The following is a 22623-nucleotide window of genomic DNA, read 5'->3' as shown; positions in this document are numbered from 1 at the left end:
AAAAAGGAAAAGAACATTGCCCGGAGCAGGTTTCGAACCAGTGACCCCTGGAGTCCTGCCAGAGTCCTGAAGTAAAAACGCTTTAGCCTACTGAGCTATTCCGCCGAGTACACATACATACGTATTTTATACCTTATATTAGCAATCTTCGTAGTTTCACAAAATTTAACGACAAAAACAGAACTCTCCAAATTATTCAATCGTTTCGCGTTGCAACGCTTTATAATTTTTAGGTTTTAAAATCGTCAAAAGATGCATATAATGGCTATATTAGACCATGGTAAATGTTCAGTATTACTGTTTCCTCACAAATATCATAACTAAAACGAAAATGTGCCAATCTGAAACAACTTTTTTCAATTTTGTCAATTTACCAAAGCGTGAAAAGATCCCTTTAATGTACTGTGTTAATGCAGTGTTAATGTAACAAACCTCTTAATTCCATTTCAGTTCAAAGACAAGGACATGACCCTAACTAGCCGTTTTTTCGCCACAATCCTGAAACATACCAAATAACCTTTCCAGGTGAGTAAAATCATGTGCCCAGTACGATTGTATTGCAAACGTCAAATCTGTTCCAATCAAACCGGATCAGCTTGCAATTTATAAAAATTAATTCTCAAAATAAAACGGACGTAACGTTGTAAGATATTATATTCATAACAGTTTTCGTTTTATTGTATAAACCAATTCAATTCGGATATATTTTGTTTTGCAAAGAAACCTGTTTAAAAGACTTACATTTATTTACACAATAAACGACGTTTGTGTCCCAGCTATTTCTCAAGAAACGAGCGAAATTATCAAAACTGCATTTTGTAATGCAATAACCCCGTTTGGAGGTAACACGCTAGTATCACATATTCTAATTTCGGAAATAATTAGGGACATTGATTTAATTGAAAAATGTCTGATAATCATGTCTAGGTGTAAGGTTTGGCCCAATGATTTTGCATTTACTGTTTCGTTGTTATAAGTAGGTGACACGAGTTTCGATCATCATAATGTTTAGTGTCACGTTGTGTTTTAAACTGCAGTCTATTGACAATCGTTCACCTGATTTTCATTAAATGAAAACAAGGGTTCATACATTATGTTTGGAGTTTCATTATTCTTGAATTCATATCAATACGGATTGTTAGAGCAATGGTATTTTCGGGAAATACATTTTCAGCATGATCATTTTGGGTTCAGACGTTTTGAATAATCAGTACCTGATAATAAGTATTTCGTTTAGCAATACTTTGTTGGTGGCTTTGTTTTCTCAAATTGTTACCATTAATAAGTTCCGATTGCATAAGAATAGTTAATTAAATTACAAGAGAGAGATGAAAGATATAAATTTATTAAACGTAACTCCTTGTTATCGTTTGCAATAATATTATTTGAATAACTAGCTTTTATTTGTTTTAGTATATTGCGCTAGACACGGGAGATTTCAACTTCTGGTACGACCAAACTCAATCGAAAACGTCTTTAGCTTATTGAACGAGTACATAAACGGCGACCTTAATAAGAAACTGAAACTTGTACAAGATTTAATACGCACCTTCCCAGGTTGGGAGGAATATGAACACGAGGTTGTGCTCTACAAGGAAAATTATGAATTTGTTATAGACAGCATAGGTATTTGAACATATTGTGTCTGATCTTAAATAACAACGTAATGCAAACAACATTTACGGCTGCAATAGTATATTGCAGGGGACATTGGCATTGCATGCATTTTGAGATCAATGATTAAAAATACGTTTGTCGCTGCACTAAAGCGTTTAGTTTTAACAAAAAAAGAAAAATATGCGTATTATCGGTATTTACAGCTAAGCAACTGATGCACGAACTCGGGTTACATGGATATAGTTCTCCACCAAATCGAAATATCACGGTAGAAAAGTCCGAGCAAGGCACTATCCTTCTGAATGTAGCATGCTTTTCACCAGAAGACTGGGAAGCTTTTACACAAGCTCTTCGGCATGGGCAACTGAGGCACACATTAGGTGTTCTTGAACAAAATTTGAAACGTATATGCGCAGACGCGTCTTTGAATGCCAGTTTGATTTACGATGAAGGTAAGTAGTATGATGTTCTATTTATTCTTAGCATAATAGTATATTTTGACACCGATAAATACGTATTCTTTTTCTTTTACAGGTGGTTGTTTACAGTCCAGAGTTGAACAACAAAATGCTCTTTGTATTAGGTAACGACGAAATATCTCAGAAGTTCATGCATTTTTTACCGAACAGAATCGAATGTTCTGAGATGAGTCATTTTAAGTAATATATCTTATTAAACTTTATAGTTTATAATAACATATAAAACACTTACTTTACTAACTCAATTATTGCATTTATAATGCCATCCGTCATGAACTAATAATAGACAGATGAACGACTTTGTGTTAAACATGAAATAATTCATTTTATTGAAATGTAAGTATTCTTTTGACTAAAAAATAATCAAACTCGTAAAGCATTTACAAAGTTTAAACAAATGTTAAAACCACTATTTAATTGTCGTGTTATGCACAGATTCCAACCAAATCCTACGCCAAGAGAGAAGCCGATACAATTGCGCAAAAACATAGACGTTACCATGTCATCGGACACGAAACTACCTTATTTAACCGGCTTTTCTGTCAACAAAACAGGACTTATTATCGCTGCAGATCTAGCCAACAGATATATTAAAATGATTGATACAAAGTTCGGTAAATGTATCGGAAGATCGTTAAAAACTTGCTGCAGCCCAGAATGTAGCAATCAATGCAACAAAAAGTACCATCCATGGGACGCAACTTTCATTGATGAGACCCAGGCAGTGGTTTCTGTTCCTGCAGCAGGTAAACTCTTTTTCGTCGATACCAAAAACGGCAAATTATCGGTTAGCAAAGAGATGAGCAATCAAAGACAATGCAGAGGACTAGCATATTGCGATGGCCGTTTGTACGTAACATATGGATCACCGGAGAGAAAAGTAAATATAATGAAAACCGACGAAACAGATGTACAAACGTTCTCGAACCGATTTATCTCCGAGCCATGGTATGTCGCGGTGAATGCGAACGATAAGTCAATGTATATAACAGAAACAATGAGCAGGAAAGTCATCCGTTTGGATAAAAATGGTACTTCTGTACAGATAATTGACTTAATGCGACTTTTAAACATTCCGCAAGGTGTTGCTTTATTAGACGAATCAAAATTGCTGTTATGTGCCTACAAATACAGGGATAGACAACACACTGATGTACTCTATGAGATCAATTTAGAAAGCGGCGATAGCTGTGAAATGATGCACCGGGGTTTAAAATGGCCAGAAGGAATCGCTATTGATAGAGAATCCGGTCATGTGTATGTCAGTATGTGTGACCAGAACAAACTCGCTATGTTCCAACTGTAATTTTTAAAGCATTCTTCTGAAAGTGAAATTCATAGGAGTGCCAAAATGTAGTTTGTATTAAGTTATTATTTTATTTTAATGCCTACTGTAATTGTGATATTATAATTTATTAAATACTTTATTATAGCAAACAATGTCTCGAAACAAATTATGTTTTTATAAATTCGACAAATTCGACACTACTTTAAAATACATGCTTATTTCTTATTGCTTATCATCATGAAATAAAGCTCATTCTTACAAATTCGCCCTCTTTAATTTAGTAGACTTGCAGTTTTATCTTATTTACGAATATAACAATAATGAAGAAATCAGGTGCATTTTGCGTTTGATGGCTTACGTCTTATTCGAACTAATGTTACAGTCTCAGTGCAGTAGCCGCAAGAGTCATTGTTTGCTACATGTACGTTTGGTTTAGATCACTCTTTAAAGACTAATTTATCAACTCCAGGCCAATTTTAAATATCAAATAAGGTAACATGTATTACAAGTTTGACTTTCTTAACAAATTATATGCACATATATTATTTCGTTTTTAAATCAATTGTTAAATATGATGCTTGTTCATTAGATTACGTCAACATCGATTCTATTTCACTGTTTAATTCTTAAACACGTTTTAAAGTATTTTTTGACAGGAAGCTTCTTGTTTCTTTTACAAATAGAGTGAGCAAAATAATTGTATTTAGATTTATAGAAACCTAATTTAATAAGTTGTGTAAGTTTTCTTTTTACAACCAACATTATAGCTTCTTCCTGTTTGTACATGACAATGTAAATATTTATGATGCTAAATCGGAAGCTTCTCTTCAAATACTTATGTGTTTTTTTATTGCATCTTGAATCTAAGACATGTATCTATACAAAATACGAACGATAATGAAACAAGTATTAATGAACGTAAAGGGTCAAACAATGCCGTTGATTGGTAAGGCTTGATAATAATTCTCCGATTCAGTCGAACAAAGTATCGGTTCGCCTGAGCTAGTTTTGACAAACAACTCAGGGTCATATATAAAGATGTCAGTTGTTATAACGTTATCTACGTCTCCGGTATGTGTGCATACTTTTATACTCGTGTACTGTTCACAATTGGACACTCTTTTGATATACATAATTCATATTATAGTTTCATATCACCTGTACCAAACGTATCATTAACATTTTGTTTGCAAGATTAATATTTTTGTAGGAAAAAAAGGACATAATTTGCATAAAACTTCGAAACACATCTAATGATATTTTTTACTTGCGAAAAAACGTTAAGTGTTAAAAAGTATATGTATTATTGTTTGATTTGAGAATGTATGCTTTCTACGATGTAAATTGATCTTTTAATTTGAACATCTTTATCTTATGTAAAGGCAACAACTGGTTAACCATTACTGTACCCATCGACATGAATCATATAAATTAATTATGTGTATTGTGCTAGAAACGATAACGTCTCTGTTTCTGACAATATGCTATAAATGACAAGTTTACTTAAATTTATAACAGAAAACATGTGTGTGCTAAAAGTCCACACCTGTATTAAGTAACGAATCTACAATTTTATGTTGATTGCATTGTTATTGTTATAAAAGTGTTAATACTGTAAATATACTATTCAGATTTGTATATAAAATATTGATAATTAACTATCATTTCATAAATCAGTCTCGTGATATGTTGGCGCCAATTTTTGTCGTGTGTTTTGCATCCTTACTTACGGGCATCAACAGGACACTAAGAATAAATTAACCCGCCTAAACGGTAATTAAGTTACTTGTAGTTTTGTCATGTACGCGTTTTGCAAATTCAAACACGCTAACACGCCAGAAAAAAAATCAGAGGCCCAAACACGGCAAGTGTTCACTCTTTTTGGAACGTCAACACCAAACTATATATCAATCGTTTTATTGCACATTTGTTAGCGTGTTGGCCCCTGTTAATTGTCGTGTGGTGTGTTGGCTTGTTGGTCCCTGTTAATTGTCGTGTGGCGTGATGGCGTTTTGGTCCCTGTTTATCGTTGTGTGGCGTGTTGGCATGTTTGAAGGGCCTTAACATGCGTACGGGACGGAACGGTAAATATACGCGAAGATACGGAACAGTATTAAGTGTTGTGTTGTTGTGTTGTCGATTTGCGCCATTTTAATCACCCGCTTCAAATAAAGGTGTTTGCTCAGATAGTTCAAAGCGTTTCAATATTCCGATATTAATCATGGAAAAAGTTCACTGTACAACGATGCTTTTTCCTTGTATGTTTTATGTTTCAAAACTGTTTTCATGCATCTGCGGCTGTGCGCGTGTGCCATGATGTATTTATTTTATGTTTGTATGAAAAGCTTTATTTATAAACGAAGATGAGAATGCAAGGTGAATGCACAATTAATGATTTTAAATGTAATTGTTTTTAAGATGTACCAGTACCTTACATATGTTTCGCTTTCAAATGCCTTACAATTGAAATATGTGTTATAATTCCTATATCAGGATATTTATGTTGTATAATCCGTTTTTATTCCCTTTCTTATCTCACAATTATGACATAATTTCATTACATGTTGATTCTTTAATGCATCTGGGTATTTGTTCAACGCTAGATTATATCGCTTGTTTAAATTGTTTTTGATTTTGTCATGATTTCCCTTACGAATGTTGTATATCTGGGATGCCTTTGCCTATCATTGTCTGTGCGTATACTAATTGAATCTAACGTATGTTAAATATATTAGGTTTGATGCAACTTCATCAGAAATAAAGAGTTTACCTTTTTGATCTTGAAAACTTCACTCGTGTTTTCCCACTTATTTAAATATTGCATAAGTCCACCCAAACCCTATCCCGAATGTGCATTCCGACGAGAAGCGGACTTGTAGAGGTACACAATTGGAATGTTTTAAGTACATTTAGCGCAACTTGGCGATTAATTTGAGATACAGGTTTCACGAGGAGAGATACTATTTGTTAGTTGTGCAAATTGTTTATACATGGCCATGAGCGAACAGACAATATACACAGTACGAGGTACAGAGCCTGAATTTACTAAAATGTTTCATAAATTTAACTAAATTAAGAAATTTTCCACGGACACTTAAGCACCGGATATTCTGAAGGACAGACGGGAACAATACAATTATAAAGTCTGATGGACAGAGGGCAGAGCAATAAAAGTATTGATACAGCTGGCATTGATGTAGCGACAATTTTATTGGTATGCTACAGAACTCACGATACGCTTCGAAATATAATCATTGTATAGAAATGTAACAAAATATGTTACGTAAGAATCATGGTAAATTCCCGAAAATTGATTAATATTTTGTCGTTTAATAATTATATAGAGTGCTATTATGCCAAACCTAATCATTCACCACATTCAATAAACAAAAACCCAATAACGCAGAGAATAATAAATACGAATGCATTCTTTAACACATCGAAGGTAGTATTATATTAAGTTGACATTGTTATCGTTTATACAAAAAATTCCGGAAGTGCCGAGGTACAAAAATGTCATAAAATGCTTATTTTCAAGCATACATAGGTATATTTTTTATGAAAGAAAGAAGGGCTAATTAATCGCTATCGTTAATTTTTTTTATGCAAAACAAACGTAGATTGTGAATGATACAAAATCCATAAAACTGGTTATAGGGACGTTACAAATTACAGGTCCCGCATACCCAGTATGGAACAACTCGTTCCACGTTATAAACTCAATTGCAATCGTCATGCAAGCAAAATTCACCAAATTTCTACGCGACGCTGTTGATATTTAAATTAACATTATTGCACAAGCTCCTAATCAATTTTATATGCTCCTGTCCAATATTATTTTCATGAGTCTTGTCATTTACGAAATAACGTAGATACTACACATGTACCACAACCACACACAGTAAAACTATAAGAAAGTATATTTTATACCTTTTGAATGCTTATTTATAAAGTTGAATAGTATGGTACATTTTAACAAGATAAGGAGTACATATTTATATTCTCAGTTATTCAATAGATCTTTAAAAGAATACCAATCATTTTATTTTTCGCTACTACTACTACTACTACTACTACTACTACTTCTACTACTACTACTGCTACTACTTCTTCTACTACTACTATAACAACTACTACAACTTCTTCTACTACTACTTCTACTACTACTACTACTACTTCTACTACTACTACTACTACTACTACTACTACTTCTACTACTACTACTACTACTACTACTACTGCTACTACTACTACTACTACTACTACTACTACTACTACATCTACTACTACTACTACTACTACTACTACTACTACTACTACTACTACTACTACTACTACTACTACTACTACTACTACTACTACTTCTACTACTACTACTACTGCTACTCTCATCATCATCATCATCATTATCATCATCATCATAATCATCAACGTTACCACCATTATCATCATCATCATTATGCTCATCATCATCATAGTAATTACCATAATTGTAATAGTAATATTCCTCCTCCTGCCCTTCCATCTTTTTATTTACATCATCGTCAGCAACATCATCATATATTTTTATCAGTATCTGCTTCATCATAATCTTTGTCTATAATAAAATAATGTTGAATTTTGTTTTGTTTCAAAGTATGTTTCATGTCCATGCGATTCATTAAATGGTATTTAATTTTGTGTTAGATCATGCCTTCGAAAGAGTCGATTCTCTAATCTTTTTACCAAGCTACGTCCCATTACGCATGCTTTGTGCGCTTGTAACTTTCTTAAGTAATCAGAGTAGATGATCCATGCATACTTTAAAATTAACTGTTAATAAACCCCATCGAACGTGAAATCATAAATTTACAAAACAACATTTTTGTTTATATGTATTTATCAGTTTATAGACAATGTTTTTGAGTGCTTATCTATTTAGAACTTTACTAAAATAAGTTTTAGTTCGAGTGGTAATGTCCGAGCGATAGAAAATACAATTTTTCAAATCATCTTTAATGCGTGTTTATATGCCGTGGACCGTCAATGTACGATTCAACAATGCAGCCATGTGTCCCTTAAACACTTGGATTATATGAATTACGAAACTGATAGTGTTAGCGTCCTGCTAGATCAAGCCTTATCTATACATGTTTCTAATAATGCGGCCAATAGGTATTCCACACAACATGTGCTATCTTATAAAGCAATAAAGAAATATAGACAGTGTTTGCAATATACATGGTTATTATTATTTGAGATTTCGGCGAGTACACAACGCTCTATGATATTGATGTTTCATATTTGTAATTACTGTTATTTCACTGTAAAAAATTAACAATACAAACTCCGATTCATTCCTAGCGCGTACCACTTGATCTCTATTTACAGGGTGCAAAATCAACGGGGTTTACACACGGGCTGGACAGAATGAAAACACACCGTTAAGAAGTTTATTTTTGCAAATATTTCAAGTTCTTAAAATATATTTGCAAGAATCTTTAGTGCGTAAAAGACAGTTTTTCTTGCAGTTAATGTCGCTATCTTCAGATTGTATAATACATCAATGAAAACATCTAAAATCGGTGCCAAAATTTCACGTCGCGTACAGCATAACTGTGTATATGAGTATTGGATATACCGAATTTTTGGAAAAGAACACAGGCTTATTGAAAAAAGTAATTCTGACGTTGTTTTTTTCACATTTCAATGAACCGCATTAAAACTGTCTTTTAAGCACTAATTGAAATTCTTCAGAGAAATTGTGTTAAAAAGTTGTTTGAAAAAAGCACAACTTACCGGTGTATTTACAGTCATTAACATCAATTTTTGAGAACCCCATAAAGTCACGTGATCCTGCACCCTGTTTAGTTGATGACGTAAAACATGCGTGCCAAAGTCATCTACACACTCAATCAGTCCCCATCTTTGGTGTGAATAAATTATGTTCAGAAGTTTAAAGACCTGATCAAACAATGAAGGTAGGGCATCTATTTTTATATTACAAAAACTATAAATCCACAGAACCGTACACAAAAATTATTCTATTGTAATTAAAAAGTCAAATACTAGTATTCAGGATGGATTTATAGGGAACTAAGTTAAGTAATGTATACATGAATTAATAAATAAGCATGTTTTCAGAACTACAAATAACATACTAGTCAGCACAAATTGGTGTATATTTATAAGCATCCTTTAAATGTAAATTGATAAAAATGCCACTTAACACGCAACAGCATAAAACAATACCATCCACATGATTTAAAAACACTAATTGTATTCTTCAAAAGTATCGTTTATGCATAATTTAAAAACATAATAACATTTTCTGTTTTAAACATTTTCCGTTGAAACTCTTTCTTAACATTAAATATATTCTAATTATCCGTGTGCCTTTATCTTACAGATTCATTGCAATGCATCTCATTTTCACTACATTGTCGGCTGGAATATCCGATTTCGAAAATCAATAATGTCGATAATGACTATACTCTGCAAACCGTATTTTATCATACTGTTAAATGATTTAATAGAATAAATGTCGAGCCGTTTAATACATTGTAGGTTTATACAACAGATTGCCTATATACATTACCTAGTACATGTACATACGGGCGACGTTTTTGCCTTTATCTTTTCGTTCAATTCTTCTTAAATTAAGATGTATACATGCATTGAATTTTTATATTTCAAATCAATGAACCCTATATAAATGAAAGCCACAATTTTAGTATGTATTGTAAGGACAAAACTTTATTGTTTCTCCTGAATACTCAAACATATTATAGAACATAAAACAAGAGATGTGTTTGTCTGAAACACAATGCCCCCTACTGCGCTGCTTTGATACATGTTTTTTTTTACCTTTGACCTTGAAGGATGACCTTGACCTTTCACCACTCAAAATATGCAGCTCCATGAGATACACATGCATGCCAAATATCAAGTTGCTATGTGAAGGGACATAGGGACATAGAAGTTATGAGCATTTTTGAAAACTAAACGTAAAAGCAAAGTGTGACTGAATGTCCGATCACTGTATGCCTTCCTTCGGGAGCATAACAATTAAACATTGGCTATCACAAATTCACAAAATCTATTTTAAAAAAGCATTTTTATATAAAGACACGTTCATACAAAGCATTTCTAAACCGAAATCGAAAATTGGTAGAAAAATGCATATGAACAAATGTACAGTTACAATAGCTTATAAAGGACATCTCACTCAATACTTTCGGGGGATCATAAAGACAACTGGCAAATAAGAAACTTTTGACTGGATACAAATTGTTCAACACTACAACTGAATAATAGTGTCTTATTTTTGACCATCAGTGACATATATTTGCTGAAAAAAAAAATAGACTGATCCAATTTCACCACAAAATGAAACTCTGGGTTGAAATAAACCCATGTGTTCTAGTAAAGATTGTCGCAGAAGTTCTTGCAATAACCTTAAAATAAACAAAATATATGCTTCAAAAAGGCAACAGAACACATACAAAATGAGCAAAAACATGTGCATAAACGAAGTATACAGGTCCATCAAGATTTTTATCCAGAGATGTTTCTTTCTTTCTTCATACGAAATCAGGACCAGTCGTGATCTGCACAGTGTCGTGTCTAAAATAAAACAAACAGCATATCAATGCAAAAAACAACAAGAGCTGTCTCCATCAGAAGACATATGCCCCCGAAAAACGCTTTTTAAAAACCTAAATGCAGATTTCGAAAACTAAAAGCGGACCCTAATTTCAAGGTCAAGGTCGAAATGTATGTGCCTATGGAAAGGCCTTGTCCATATACACGTGCATACCAAATACAGTGCTCTAGCTAGGATTTAAAAAGGGCAGGGGGGCTTTTTTGTCAAAAGGGCACTTTCGACGCACAGTATTTTGTCAAAAGGGCTGCAACTTTCGAGCACGGGGCTTTTCCGAAATGCTTCCTGCTGCATGTTAATTTATATGTTATTAATAATTTATAGAATATATTATTCCCATTATTATTTTACCATTAAAATATAAGTGTACCATGAGAAATTAATTAATTACTTGTAATGTAATAAGAGATTTACGAATTTAATGTAAAAATATATAAAAAATTTTAAGGGCAGGGGGGGGGCCCTAGGAAGGGCAGGGCGGAGGTTCGGGAGGGCATTGCGGGGCGCCCTCAAATTTAGGCCTAGCTGGAGCACTGCAAATATGAAGGTTTCATCTGAAGCCAAATAGCAGCTATGAGCATTTTTCGAAACCTTAACGCAAACGTGTGACGGACAAACGTATGGACGGACAGTGCGATCACTATATGCTGTCCTGCAATGTACTGAAAATCTAGCTGGAGAATAATTTTTTTATATTTTAAATGCCTAATAGGCTACTCAACAATACTTCAAACAAAATGCATTTTAAAACCTTGAAAAGCTGAAAACGTGAGAATTCAAGAAATGTTAACAAAACATATATAGGCTTACTTAATGCTTAAATATCTGTAGAACACTAGTAGCAGTATTGATTTAATTTTGCAAGAAAATATCATTCAAGATGTGTTCCTTTAAGGCATTGGAACTCTGTTTATTAAATAGAATATATGAAAGTTAACCTTAACCTTGTCTTCCACTAGTTTAAGGCAACAACAAGAGCGACACATGATAGGGAATATTTGTGCCAAGTTTAATAAAATTCACTCAATAAATGACAAAGTTATGCTCTGGACACAAACATGATGTAAACATTGTACCATATATAGACATTTGACCTATAATAGTGACCTTGACCTTGGAGGTAGGGGACTGGTATTTTAGCATACACAGTCTAATGATGAGGATATTTTGTACCAAGTTTAATGAAATTCGCTTAATAAATGACAAACTTATGCTCCATGGGACAGATGGACGGTCGTGATTCCCATAGCCCCCTTTGTCATCTGTATGCTACATATTCTATGAACTCTAAACTCTTTTTAATATTAACAACGGACAGGAAGTAATAACAAAATCTGATTCAAACCATATATTTTTGTAAGCTAAAACTTGTACATTATAGTAACACTTCCATGTACCAGCCTTGATAAGAGTGATATCTTGTTTTTCTGGTCACTGTGTAGGTCACCAGGTGAAAAGCAACTGGCAAATTCCACTTGATAACTCTTTGAAATTGTAACGTCATCAATGTTCAGATTCCCTTATGTTTCAAATAGAATGAAATTCGCAACTAGTAATAGTAAAAGTAACTTAATATTAATCAGTTTTAATACTATTATTACTTATTTTTTATAAAAACCATCATATGTTCAAAGAAAAGAAAAGAGCAATAAACAAACCATATATAAATCTTCTCTTCCTTCTGCCAAACCCTTTCCCACCAGAAGTGTTATCATCTGAAATGTTTCAATGGAATATTTTCATATGGATTACACTCAATATAACACATTATACAAATTGGTTTGAGAAGGAAAAGAAGAAACATATTTTTTTTATGATATAATGTTCATAATTATTTAATTGTCACATTTTTACTGTTATACACATACTAAAACTTAAGTTTGCGCTTCCTTATCCTGTTTAATTCAAACTAAATAAAAAGCAAATCAATCTTAACTCTATAATGAACGTAAAAGATTACTTTAATGATATTTTCAAGATTTATATTAAAACATTATCATATATATTTGCTCTTCATTTTGGCAACCCTGAGGTCGGAAGCTTCGTCTCCAGTTTTCCGCTTTGTTATCTGTACCTAGAGTTATACATATACACTTCAATATTGTGTTTTATTATATACATGTATCTCATACTGTTTTACAAAGTACATGTTGTAAGGATTGTAGGGGTCCATCAGCCCATGTTTTTAAGCAAATATCTAAGCTCTTGGCATTGTGGTTTCAGAGAAGAAGTTTTTACAATATACATATAGGAAAACATATTTGCCTTCAGGGTTTGGCCAATTTTGACCCTTAGGGGCATAATTTGAACAATCTTGATAATTGGTCCACCAGATTATGTCCAAATATCTTTTTGTCAAGGCCTTGTGGTTTCGTAAAAGATGTTTGAAGATTTTACTAAATACATATAACAAACCAATTTACCCACATATAACGAAAACCAATATACCCACGGGATGGGGCCAATTTTGACCCCTAGGGCATAATTTGAAAATTCTTCATAGAGGTTAACAAGATGATGCTTCATGCCAAATATTTATGCTATAGGCCTATGTTTTAGAAAAGTATTTTAAGTTTTCACTAAATACCATATACATACAAGAACTCCGCCAGTCGGATGTGCTTACTTACGAGTATACATTTGTAGTTTCAAACAAATGGAGATTACTCAAAAATGGGACCATCCAGAGTTATGGTTCCTTGTCACTGCATTTTCTCTCATAGTGTCACTGTATAAAGTGTCAAGTTGATAGTTTTAATACTTTTAAAGTTATGCTTTGGAAACTATTTGTGACAGAAAGACAGACAGACGACGTAGAGGAGATCCCTATATGTCATATATACTTTGTAGAAGGCGACACAATAAGAAAATAACTATTGTTTACCAAATGGGGAAAGTTGTGACTCCAGATGCATAATTAGAACAATATTGGTAGAGGTCTTCCAGACAATGTTTAATGCCAAATATCAAAGCCTTAGTCTTCATGATTTCAGAGAAGTTTTTTTAACTTTTCACTATATATACATTTAAGGAAAACAAATTTGTTTCCCGGTATGGGGCAAATTCTGACCCAAGAGGCATAATTTTAACAATATTTGTTTAGGTTCACCAGATGATTTTTCATGCCAAATATTTAAGCTCTAAGCTCTAGTTGTTACTATATACATATAAGTAAAACAGTTCAGTTGCCATGGTAATATGAGTTATGCAAGGAACATTCCTTCCAAGTTTCATCAAGATTGGCCCAGTGGTTGATGTAGATTTACAAACTCAACATGTATATTCTAAGAGTATTTGCCATATGCTAGAAATGCAAAATGGACGATTATCAGATCAGTTTGCAATGTTTGGGGGGAAAATATATACTCTGAAAGGTAAAGAATGGGGCTGAATATCTCCCAATATTTAGGCAAAACTAAGCACTGTTGCATAATACGCACGACAAGGACGAATACCAGTCACAATAGCTCACCCTGAGCACTGTGAGCTCAGGTTAGCTAACAATATATGACCCGATTGTAAAAAAAGCTTACCAATGGCTGTCGGTTTTCCTTTTCAATCAGTTCATGTTCTTTTGGAACCATTTCTTGTCCTGGTGGAAAGGACTGCATTATAGGCTGTCTTGGAAGCAGTGTTAGACGAAATTCTCCAGAATCTAAACGCTCCATGTTTGAATTGAGAGACTCATAAAATTGAAGCCACTTTTGTCGACTGTCCTGCTTTTTGAAAATGAGTTTCAGAGCTTCAATTTGTTTAACATTTTTGTCAATTTCAATTTTGCTAAAATTGGGCTTCAATATTCCTGGCTTTCCACTTGGAGCTATATTTAAGAAGTTCCAATTAAGGGCTGACCAAGGCTGTGATTGTATCCCTTTATAAAATACTTTTACACCGCCGTCCACAGAAACAAATTTAAAGTGCAATTGTTGGGTGACGTGGTCAACTTTGTTCAATTCACCATCAATCCATGACTTTACATCAAATAATAGGGTGATACGCTCTGCATTTTTCAAAACTTTTACAAAGTCATCAAAATATTCAGCATCTTTAGTATTTAACAGCCTGGAAACCTCATTAAATTTTGCATCAATGTCTTCATGCGTGTGGCCAACAATTAAGAAGGGCATATGAACCTGAAATATTATATATGATTATCAAATCCGACAAATCAAATACCTTCGGTCAATAAAGTCGACATAGCTGAACAAGATAAATGCCTTTCCAAAGTTTTATCATAATGAGATTTTTTAAAAAGGCATGAAATAACAAGATGGAATAATACTAAGAACAAGAGCTGTCACCATAGGATGACTTATGCCCCCTATAAATGCTTGATAGAAGTTATGAGCTTTTTTCGAAACCTAAACGCAGATTTCGAAACATTAACGCGGACCCTAAGTTCAATGTCAAGGTCACAGGGTTCAAAATATTAGTGCGTTTGGAAAGGCCTTGTCCATATACACATGCATACCAAATATGAAGGTTATATCTCAAGGGACATAGAAGTTATGAGCATTTTTCAAAACCTAAACGCAGATTTCGAAACCTAAACGCGGACCCTTACTTCAAGGTCAAGGTCACAGGGGTCAAAATTTGTGTGCGTTTGGAAAGGCCTTGATCATATACACATGCATACCCAATATGAAGGTTATATCTCAAGGGACATAGAAGTTATGAGCATTTTCGAAACCTAAACGCGGACCCTAAATTCAAGATCAAGGTAACTGGGGTAAAAATTGTTGTGCGTATGGAAAGGCCTTGCGCATTTCCACATGCATACCAAATATGAAGGTTATATCTCAAGGGACATAGAAGTTATAAGCATTTTTCAAAACCTAAACGCAGATTTCGAAACCTTAACGCGGACCCTAAGTTAAAGGTAATAGGGGTAAAAATTTGTGTGCGTATGGAAAGGCCTTGTCCATATACACATGCTTACCAAATATGAAGGTTATATCTCAAGGGACATAGAAGTTATGAGCATTTTTCGTAACCTAAACACAAAGTGTGACGGAAAGACGGGCAGAGAGACAGACGGACAGACAGACAGTCCGATCACTATATGCCCCTTTTTCTTCGAAAGGGGGCATAACAACTATTCATTTAATAATCAAATATAAATAATTTATATGTTAAGGCTACAAAAATGTTACCTGAAATAAAAGCCACAAAGATGTTAATCTATAATTTTGAAAACAAACATTGCAGGATTCAAAACTAAATCTGGCCTATCATGTTTTCAGATATATATATGATACACAGTAGTTTGCAACAATAACATGTCTAGTCACATAATGCACTATTAAAGTTGATTAGTCATAGTAACTATCCTTTCCATGCTAGATACGTGCTTTTACGACCCCTATCGATTCCCTGAATAGACGCGTTTCCACGACTTTATCGATTACCTGATAAATAAGCATTTCTACTAGATCATGTTACAGAGGTAGAATTATTGTAAGTAGTGCACATGAATATTCAAATAATCAAGTGAATGAAAATGTAATTATTTGAATACTCATCCTTAAGAAAGACTTGTCGTAAAACAGACACAGTGATCTCTGAAATCAACACTCACCTCATGGAAAACCTGTTCTGCCACTAACAATTGCAGAAATGCAAATACATAACGGTTCTTATTTTCCCTCCAACAGTTGTCCGCTTGAATAAACAAATTTGGAGGCAGGAAGTTGTTCTGGAATAAAAACATCCACAAAATTATTGCACAATAATGTTGTTCTCTAGAGTAAACAACAAGTAAAACTACAACATAGGGAAAACAAGAAACCGTCGAAGACGGGTGATGCTCCCCAAAGTTTGTTTTTTTGTCACAATATTGCACTATATATTCATATAAAAGGAAACGTCTTGAGGGCACAGTAGTAAGGGGGACAATATTTTTTGTTTATTGAAAATTTCAAAGGGCCATACCTCTGTGAAAAATCATCCGACCAGAACCCGCTGATAATATGCACATCTCCTCTTGGTAGTGAAGCTTCCCATAAAGTTTCATTGAATTCCGGTCCTTAGTTGCTGAGAAATAGCCCGGACAAGAATTGCACTGTATGTACAGTTAATGGAAAATTTGAAAAGGGCCATAACTCTGTGAAAAATCATCCGACCAGAACCAACTGATATTGGCCTCTTTTCATAAACAATTCTAAAGTTTTTCGTAAGAATTCTGCGATTCTTACGTACGATCGTTCTTATGCAAATTCTTACGAACGTTTCATAAACACATTCGCAAACTTAAGAATTCTTACGAATATTACGAACGTTAGACCAGTCTACGTTCTTCAATTGAAGGTTTGAAAAGACGTTACACTATACTTTGGCGCCATCTGTCAGATTAAGTCTACGAAAGTCAATAAAGCCTAATGAATACGCATAATCATATTTTATTTTCGCTTTTTAAGTTTCTTTGTTGATATTCAAATACACTATTATTGGGGTTAAAATGGCGTAGAGTAAAATGCTGAAAGTTGCTGTCAGCGTTCGATATATTTACCGGGATTTACAACGGAGCGTAGATTATATTATTTAGATCGATATTTAGTAATCTTCATTAAAGAGGTGGTATTCCACATCAGGTAAGATTATGAATCTGCATGATATCGTGATTTTTTTTTTTCGCAATTTTAAACATTGACATCTAATGTTTTGTTTTGGAAGGTAAATGAATGTTAAAACTGGCTAAATTGTAATTTTCTTATAATTTTATAATGGAATTCTATGGCATTTGAGTTGTAATACAAACTCTGTTTATATGTTAGATGGTAATATTAGTAAAGATATTTGTATGTTTGAGCTATGTTGTCAAAACTTTACATATGAATACATTTTGTTTATCATTTTACAGTAACTTCTGTTGAGATAACTAAGAAAAAATAATTAAACAAAATCTTCTTTAGATAGGCTGTTGCTTACGCTCCATTGGTCATTGTCGGCTCGGGTACAACTTAGATGTACCTGGGTACTTTTAAGTATACTTAAATGTACCCCAGGTACAAAAAGATGCTTACATGTACCCGGCCAATTTAGACTGTACCCGCCCACAATCCGATATCGTAAAGCGTGCAAAAGAACACAAAACAATATTCTCTTTGAACAAAACTTTCCTAAACATGCTTTTTTGAGTACGAGTTTCGATAATATAGAGGCAATTTTACAGAATATTGACATTAATATGAAGAAATGTAAAATAAACAAGATATGTGTTTGTAAGAACCACTAAGTCCCTTCTGCGCCCCCTTGAAGCTTTCTATTTGACCTTTGACCTTGAAGGATGACCTTGACCTTTCACCACTCAAAATGTGCAGCACCATGAGATACACATGCATGCCAAATATGAAGTTGCTATCTTCAATATTGCAAAAGTTATGGCAAAATGTTAAAGTTGGAGCAAACAAACACACAAACCAACCAACCAACAGACAGGGCAAAAACAATATGTCCCCCACTATAGTGGTGGGGGACATAAAAATAGCCAATAACGATCGATTTATTGTTAGATTTTGCGGGTACGTTTCAGTATATTTTTCGTACCTAGGGTACATTTAATTATACTGAAGGGTACCCCCGGTACATTTAAGTAGTACCTAGCCGACATTGACCAATCATCGTTACTCACGTGTGTGTGTTGCAAATTGGACACTACGATATTAATTTAATTATGCTTTGGTAAGACATATTTTCTGATTTATATAATATTTTGTAAAAAGTAAGATTTTTTATAATGATGTCTTATGTCAGGAAATTATACTTAAATTCTGCAATAAAAGTGAAATTTTATCTTTTTATTTTCTTTATAAAAACCTTATTCATCAAGTCGCAACAGTCAATCTTGTTTTTTAATAACAGTGTTTTAATTATGGAAGGGTGATAGTAATGAACTTTTTGTTTGTGTTTCAGTATAAAACAGATATCGATATTTCATGAAGTGTATAAAGGCGATTTATTAACTACCTGCGCAGATGCATCCTGGGTGAAAGAAGTTATATTGACTTACTTGGGCAACAGATTAGTCAACTGCATGTAATAACTTATGTTTTGTATATGCCGGTAGTGACTGTTATCATTATTAGATTTCATACCCATTTACAATACCGTACTTTGTAACTTCAATTTTGTTAATACATAGGCATCTGAAAAATACAAAAGTACAAATAAAAACAATATTTATAGTTTGAATGTTTTGATACTTTTAATGGGAAGTTTTAATTAAGAATGTGCATGTGTAGGGTTTCCATTAAAGACAAAGATTTAATAACATATCTAAATTAATATAGTAACTGGTACATGCTCAAGTTTGGTGCATCCTGATGATTAAAAGCCATAAGGGTTTCAGTCATGACTGACAGTTTTGTTTCATTCCAAAATTAATTAAGGATACATTCCATTTGTGCGCTGGTACTTTTTATGTTCAATTTTTGATTTAAATAAATGTTGATATGGAATTAATCAAGGGAGTTTCTGTGTCTCTTCTCTATGTTGACATAGAGCGCTACAGCTTGTTGGAGATTAAGAATACCATGTACTTTTTTAATGAGAAAATATGTGAATATTTGTTCTAACAATAGAAATTAAAACCCGAAATATAAAGTAGAGAACATTTTTATGTACAATGTACATGCTGGAATTTTATTCCAACAGTAAAAACCGAAACGATTGAAAATTATTTTTTCATTTTTGTATAAACTTATATTTTAAAATAACAACACAATATAAACCTTATATATAAGATTTGTATGGCTATGTCTTACTATGAGTAACCAAAATGTTCTTATAAGATTAATCAATGCCATAACATATTGCATATTTTTACTTCAAATAAGTGATGCATAAAATTGAGTGGACCCATTTAATGTTTGGTTCTGTTGTAATGGTAATCAAAATAATAATATCAATAAATAATGCCGGTATGCTCACATCTTTAGGGTTTCAATATTTAAGGGACGTGTTCACAGGTTGATTTATTTTGACTAATGACAGTAAAAGCCTTAAATTGCTTGATTTTAACCACATAATAGAATTTTAGAAGCAAAAACAACAATAGAAAAATGTAATTCCCCATGGTGGTCCTTAAAATAACATTTCATTTGCCTTTACCACTTAGCCATCCTGAATATTACATTAAACATTCAGTTTATAATTCATATATCTGAACCATGTTATTTGACAGAATTTAACGGAAACAACAGCATAATTAAGAATTATTCAATCATAACTCTTTATAATTGTATTGATTACAAATGATGATAACTCATAAGAAAAACTGTATTTTCAGTTTGAGTCTATATTATCACTGACATTCTGCTCCTTGATTTACAGTTTTCTTTTATTTTTTGTATCTGTCACTCAAATTTGGAAAATGGTCCTTTTGACAATCTGTGTACAATTCTCCTTAAAGTTTATTCTTAGTTTTGTAAATGGAATGCATATCACCATTTCAAAAGTTAATTAATGAGATTAAGTACTTGTTAAAAGTAAGGTTCTAAAACTTGCAAAGCCCTATTAATTGTATCTCAAATTGTGAAAAGCAATTATGTGATTTTTATCTTTTTTTTCTAAAATTGAATTCCTTTTTTTTCAGGAAATATTCTGATGAGTAATAACGCCTTACTAATTATAAGTACATGTAGTTTGTTAAAGTTTTTAATGCATTTTCTTGTACACGTACATAAAAAACATATGTACATATACTTTTGTGTGTTGTGTAGTGCATTTGCTAGCATGGCAATCAAATTATTTAAAAAATGCCATTGTTTTCTTTCAACATTTTGAACACCATATGAGCTCAAAATATTGAAATAAAGGCACTTTTCAATTACATTGTATGTCATAAATTATAAACCAGTATAAAAACACAAATCTAATATAGTTATTCAATACAGTGTATGTGTTTAAACATCAACTAATGAAAAGTAAACTATTTAAGATTTGAACATAACTATTGAGATTCTCAAATTTATCTTAAAAAAAAGCAAAACATTGAAATGTTTTTTAATACCATGCACTGATTTCTGAGGCCCATGTAACAAAATTAAATATTTGACTTATACCAAAAGTTTTAAATTATTACATTTGATATTTGAAATTTCATTGTATGCGAACATGAATATGGTAAAGGATAAATATAAGGAAACAGGCAGGAATAAATTGAGTATGTGCGGCCTTTAGTTTTGTTCATAATTATGAAAATTTAGCAAGATGTGAAGAAATTTTCAATGAATTAAATAATATTTATTTATTTTCTGTCAAGATCCATTTATATTTGTTTGTTATTAGCAACTGAGCATTTCCAAAAATATTTCAGTCATGTTTTTTGTAAAGCGATCTATGCAGATTAGCTGAAAGTCTGTTTTTTAAGAGAACAAAGTATATATTTAGTATTTTGTATACTACAAAAAAGTACAGAATATGGTAATTGCTATTGGCAAAAATGATCTATATCAAAACCAACTTTCAACTAGAGCATTGAAAATTATCACAGAAAATAAATATAGTTTGTTTCTGCATAGATATCAACTAGCTATCATTGATAGTATCACCTTAAAATCTGTTGTTTTTTTATTTGAATCATGATAATTTTGAAGCCTTTATAAATAAATTGAAAACATGTATATCTGTGATTATAATGAAGATCTCGAACTACAACCACTGAATAAAAGCTACTAAAGGCTATTTCGAGACCAGTTCCATGTATTAAATACTTCTCAAACCATACTGTACTGTTATCATCTGTAAATTTATGTTGTTCTTCTCCTGTTTTGAACATTCCATTTATTATAAATCACTGACGCATTGAACATAATCAAAGATAACCTTCCAGTTAATTCAAACCTAGAAGGAAACTTTGATAGTGTTGCATTGTAGAGTCGTAATTAAATGCAACAATAAATATGTCCGTGTCTTCTGTAACAGTTATCCATGTATTCCAGTTTGCTCCATACATTCTAGTTTGATATAGATCTAACTAACCTTTTCAGTTTTATATAAGAGTCGCTTTTGTAATTATCCTCTCTTCTGTATTTAGACAATGTCTATCAAGTACTACAAAGCATGGTTAAAGTGGTAATTCAAAAGAAACGTTACAATAAACTTTGTTACATTTGACCTTGTTTTCTCATCGCGATTTTGCAAACAAGGGAAACAACTTTGCTCTCTTTAAAGATAAATCATCAAAATGTACAACAATTTACCGATTTTTTCATGTTTAAGCGAAAAGCCATGCTTCTTTTTAAGAAAAAAACGCATTTAAGATCTTTTGTTTTAATTTGGTAAAATTTGTAAATACGTCCACTCGCTTAGGCGGCCATATTTGCGAACGCTACGACAGCCCTTTACCATTCGTAACTCTTACATTGGAACTTACGCATTCGTAGCAGATGGTTGCGTAAGAATTATTTTATGAAACGCTCGGATTTTCTTACGAAGTTCGAAGTATACTTACGTAAGAAACCGTGCGTACGAACGTTTATGAAACGGGGCCAATATGCATATCTCCTCTTGGTAGTGAAGCATCCCATAAAGTTTCAATGAATTCCGGTCATTAATTGCTGAGAAATAGCCCGGCCAAAAATTGTGCACGGACGGAC

At 32.8% G+C, this 22623-nt stretch overlaps 1 protein-coding gene across 1 annotated transcript; it reads left to right on the top strand.

The window, feature by feature from the left end:
* The first annotated feature begins 755 nt into the window (after window positions 1–755).
* On the top strand, window positions 756–6162 carry LOC127831668 (uncharacterized). The gene is made up of 5 exons (XM_052356687.1): window positions 756–842; window positions 1414–1626; window positions 1821–2069; window positions 2152–2200; window positions 2532–6162. Exons 3-5 carry the CDS (start codon window positions 1832–1834, stop codon window positions 3400–3402), a joined length of 1158 nt encoding a protein of 385 aa, XP_052212647.1. The 5' UTR covers window positions 756–842; window positions 1414–1626; window positions 1821–1831; the 3' UTR covers window positions 3403–6162.
* Window positions 6163–22623: the final 16461 nt, after the last annotated feature.

The sequence above is a fragment of the Dreissena polymorpha genome, chromosome 5, assembly GCF_020536995.1.
Source record: "Dreissena polymorpha isolate Duluth1 chromosome 5, UMN_Dpol_1.0, whole genome shotgun sequence".
In the NCBI taxonomy this organism is placed as follows: domain Eukaryota; kingdom Metazoa; phylum Mollusca; class Bivalvia; order Myida; family Dreissenidae; genus Dreissena; species Dreissena polymorpha.
Note: the sequence above shows the minus strand (reverse complement) of the source record. Positions and strands in the feature narration are given on the sequence as shown.

Excerpts from the sequence above, each read along its gene's own strand:
- LOC127831668 (XM_052356687.1), top strand. The coding sequence starts at position 1,832 with ATGCACGAACTCGGGTTACATGGATATAGTTCTCCACCAAATCGAAAT. Across the intron at positions 2,070-2,151 it reads CAGTTTGATTTACGATGAAG|GTGGTTGTTTACAGTCCAGA; the intron begins GTAAGTAGTATG and ends TTTCTTTTACAG. Across the intron at positions 2,201-2,531 it reads CAAAATGCTCTTTGTATTAG|ATTCCAACCAAATCCTACGC; the intron begins GTAACGACGAAA and ends TGTTATGCACAG.